Source organism: Benincasa hispida, chromosome 2, assembly GCF_027475165.1.
Source record: "Benincasa hispida cultivar pf3 chromosome 2, pf3_genome.v1.1, whole genome shotgun sequence".
Taxonomy (NCBI): Eukaryota; Viridiplantae; Streptophyta; class Magnoliopsida; order Cucurbitales; family Cucurbitaceae; genus Benincasa; species Benincasa hispida.
Window position 1 is genome coordinate 56276351 of NC_143479.1, and position 4231 is coordinate 56280581.

The 4231-nt window shown below is 30.7% G+C and overlaps 1 protein-coding gene across 1 annotated transcript; it reads right to left on the bottom strand.

The window, feature by feature from the left end:
• Positions 1-584: 584 nt before the first annotated feature.
• Positions 585-3149, bottom strand: CPN20 (chaperonin 20). Its single transcript, XM_039024682.2, has 6 exons — positions 2969-3149; positions 2583-2816; positions 1650-1829; positions 1378-1533; positions 1018-1095; positions 585-933 (listed from the first exon to the last, which is right to left on the bottom strand). The coding sequence occupies exons 2-6, from the start codon at positions 2760-2762 to the stop codon at positions 760-762; spliced, it is 768 nt and encodes a 255-aa protein (XP_038880610.1). The 5' UTR covers positions 2763-2816; positions 2969-3149; the 3' UTR covers positions 585-759.
• Between the last annotated feature and the right edge of the window lie 1082 nt (positions 3150-4231).

The following is a 4231-nucleotide window of genomic DNA, read 5'->3' on the forward strand; positions in this document are numbered from 1 at the left end:
CTATCCATTCATAGAAAGCTCCGGATTCATCAAAAAGTAAAATTAATCTATATTAATAGTAAACAGTGTTAATACGTAGCATAAAGCAGATCGTATTCAATAATATCTCCAAAAATATATCCCAACCTAATCTAAGTATTATAGACTGTTTAGACTATTTTACTCAAACTTGATCTAATTTATGTTTCCACATAAAGTCTAAATATTCATGACAATAGCCAAGGTCCAAATCTGAAGTATACCTTAAACAAATTTTAAAAAACCATAAATGAAAATTTAAGGAAAAACAAGCCTAAAAGAAGACTCAAAATTACTCGTTCTCCATGAATAAGAAGTTCAAATACTACTATTAAGAGCAAAGTCAAATTTTGGTCACCATATCGATCCCAAAGAAAATTTGGGTTACCATATAAATCCCAAAGTCAATTTTGGTCACCGAGTTGAAGGGTCTAAAAGCTTTTTCAAGTCTCGTTTTTTCTACCTCAACGGTTTTGGTCGAACACCGTGTGAGAATGGTCAATACACAAGATTCAAACTTGCATATCCATGTAAGTAAAAGTAGTCAAAAAGTGGCCACAGTTTACTGATATCGAACAAACAAATCCCCTGTTATTAGCGAAATTTCCATCTCAGCTGCCTTTTCCAATCCTCCTCTAAGACTCAAAATCCATTTCAATTCCTCATTTTTGAGCAAAAGCAAAACCACTAAAAACATGAGGTTTACATAACCAATCACAGTCTAGATATAAGTTTTTACAACTAAGATAACACTGCGATAACGTCTGAAGCCCTCAAAGCAATGTAATCAGAACCATCTTTGCCCTTGAATTCATTCCCGGCATATTTCGAGTACATCACGTTGTTTCCCACTGCGATGGATATTGGTTTCCTGTTGCCCTCCTCGTCAAGATGACCGGGACCAACTGCGATCACCTGTGTAAACCAAATGTTTTATGTTAATCATACAGCTTAGGAGTTTCAAATGAATAGGAGGGGCAATTTTGCTAGTTTACTGACCGTTCCAATGGAAGGCTTTTCTTTGGTTGCCTCTGTCAACAATAAACCTCCTGCTGTTTTTTCCTCAGCCTCAGCTACCTGTGATCAAATTATAGAACAAGTATCACATTGCAGTCATGTTTCGTGTTCCTTTGCAAATGATGAAAGACTAGACTAATGTTAAAACCATATGTCAAGTGGCATTACATCCAACTTCATTTATCCCTTCAAAATGTAAATCAGAAAGAATTTCTACATACACCACCAAGATTTTGGGCAAGGATATTGGAAGATTCTGACTATTTGGTTTTATGGTTACTCCGAAAAGGAACATTGAAGTAGTATGCATTGAAGTTGAAGTAGTATGCATTGAAGACAAACCTTGATCAAGACCCTGTCGTTCAGGGGCTGAAGATCTTTCGCATCATCTGTTTCTAGTATACCAACTATATCATCTTCCTTCAGAATAAGATGCTTTGAACCATTGAACTCTAACTCAGTTCCAGCATACTTAGAGTACACTACTTGAGCACCAGTCTATCAAATCAAAAGGAAAAAATAATTGAATGAATGATAATAAAACAGAAGAAAACACATTGAATGAATTGACAGCACAAAAAGATAAAACCATCTCTAGATATATATGTGCATACCTTTACACTAGCTTCCACTTTGGTATTTCCAATTGTCTTGCCTTCTCCAACTGCAACGACCTCCCCTCCTTGGGGTTTTGACTGAGCTGTTGTTGGAAGTAAAATCCCTCCATCAGTCTTCTCTTCAGCTTCCTTTATCTTGACCAACACTCTATCGCCCAATGGCTTGATTGAAGTGTACTGAAACATTGCAATTCACACACCAAGGTAAATTCCTTACACATATGTACTCACTTAACAATGTCCAACATAAAATGACACTGCCAGAAACTTTTAGTAGTTCACTTATAAACACAAATCATTTCAGGAATTGCAGCCGCGCACAGTAATTGGAAGAATTATCCTTCAAAACACATACACTGCTATCAGCCATGATTGTAATTATGTAACTATACAGTTTAATCGAAAACGTAATTGTCAACAAACAAGAAACTTGACCAATAAACCCGCTTGGTAAGCATTTGATTTACTGTTTTTAGTTTTGAAAATTAAACTTATAAACCTCTTTTCCTCTAAATTTCTTGCTATGTTATCTACTTCTTCTACAAACATTTTTAAAAAAACCAAGCTAAGTTTTAAAAACTAAAAAAATATATATATATATTTTTGGAATTAGCTAAAAATTCAACTCTTTTAACTAAGGAGGATGATAACCTTCAAAATTACGAGAAAATAGATTTAATTTTCAAAACCAAATGATTGGCAAATAGGTCTGAAAGACAACAAAATACAAAGGGACATTGGTTAGATACATAGAAGCAAGAAGAACGGAATGCAGAAGTATCTATTCACAAGACAACCAGAAATTATAGACCTGAATTACACTGCGAGGGAAACATATATCAAATTCGCAACTATATTTAACATAACCTCGTCTGAAACTGTAATAGAAAGAGAAAATGATAAGGACTAGAAAAATGGACGATATGAAACCTTTGGAGCAACCACAGTAGCAGCTCTAACGACCAAGCCAGTGAAAGATCTGTTGGCCAAACCCCCAACTCTGACATGGGCTACAGAAGGAGAGAATTTCACCGCAGAAGGACGAAGCCCATTGAAAGAAGGCAAATTCCTCGAAGAAATTAAGGAGCCAGTGAGTTGAGCTGCCGCCATTTCACGTTCTATCCTCAAACACCCAAAATCGAGAAAACACCTATGAAAAAAGATCTGAAGAGAACAGTTTCAATTTCAAATGAGTGTGTAAAGTCAATTCAAGCTCCACAAAAGTACTACAATGGGGAGTGAAAAGAGATTTGTAGGACACAGAAATGAAATTTCGAAGAAGAATCGGAAATGGGAAAGAAGGAAGAGACGAGCACCTGAAGATAAAGATAGAGAAGCGGCTCCAATGGTATAGAAGATTATGGAAGAAGGAAGAAGATAAACCCTAGCACAACTTGTAAGCAGCTCCAGCAAAAAATGGGTTTTATCGGAGAAATTAGACCCTTCTAGAAATTGCTCCAATAATGCGGACAAATGTATACCCTTAAGCCTTAACTTAATGATAATAGGGTGGAGGTAAAAATTTAATATCCAACTTTAATTTGTAACGATATAATCCTAAATAATAATTTATGACGTATTTGGAGCAGGAATATTCTAAGAGACTATTTGATTTAAAGTTTTATAGATGCCTGAAAATTAAGAATGTCGGAAAATATGATGTCTAGAAATCAAGAATGACCGTATTTGATTGTATATGAGAATGCTATCATAATTTCATGAACAAAAATTATGTTTGCATTTAATTATGTAACTAAACATGAAAATCTTATTATAATTATAATAGATTAATAATTTAAAGAATAAACAATATTTAATATATCAATAAAAAGTTAATTTTGAATCAGTAATAATTTTAATTATAAATATTGAAAACTGAGTAATTTATAATTAAATTTAACCAATTAATACATGAACATCATACTAATTATAATCTAATACTTAATCATTTTTATTATTAATTAAGTTCAGCATTAATAATTTTAATTCTAATTAAATAATATAAGAAAATATATTTTAATGGATAATATAGTATATAAAAAGAAATAAAATGAGATAAAAATATAATATATTAATAAAAAATACTAAAAAATACTTTGTAAATATGATATGTTAATAATTAATTGAGTAATAAAAATTAATCACAGTAAATAATTAATTTTTTATAAATAATCAGTGATGATTATATGTTCATAATGAATGATTAAATTAAAATTAATCTCAATAAATAATTACTTGATTATTAAAAAGAATAAAGTAATAAATTATTATTATTGACAAAGTGAAGTTTAATACTAACTAAATTTAACTAATCATAGTTTACTAATTAAATATATTTAAGATAGAGTTGGCTAATAAATTAATAATTTATGAAAAAAAATAATTTCATTCATTTAATAAATTTTTATTATAAAAATAAGTTAAGTAAATATTTTTTAATAGATCATTATTGATTTATTAAAATAAATATTTATATTATTTTTGTTAAATTAATATTAATTAATTAATTAACTAACTATATTTAAAGTGGAATTATATGTAAGATGAAAAGAGATAGAGAGGGGAAAAGAAAAAACTTT

Coding starts and splice junctions, on each gene's coding strand:
- CPN20 (XM_039024682.2), bottom strand. CDS start 2,762: ATGGCGGCAGCTCAACTCACTGGCTCCTTAATTTCTTCGAGGAATTTG. Junction 1,096..1,377: donor ACGACAGGGTCTTGATCAAG/GTTTGTCTTCAA, acceptor ATTTGATCACAG/GTAGCTGAGGCTGAGGAAAA. Junction 934..1,017: donor AAAAGCCTTCCATTGGAACG/GTCAGTAAACTA, acceptor TGGTTTACACAG/GTGATCGCAGTTGGTCCCGG.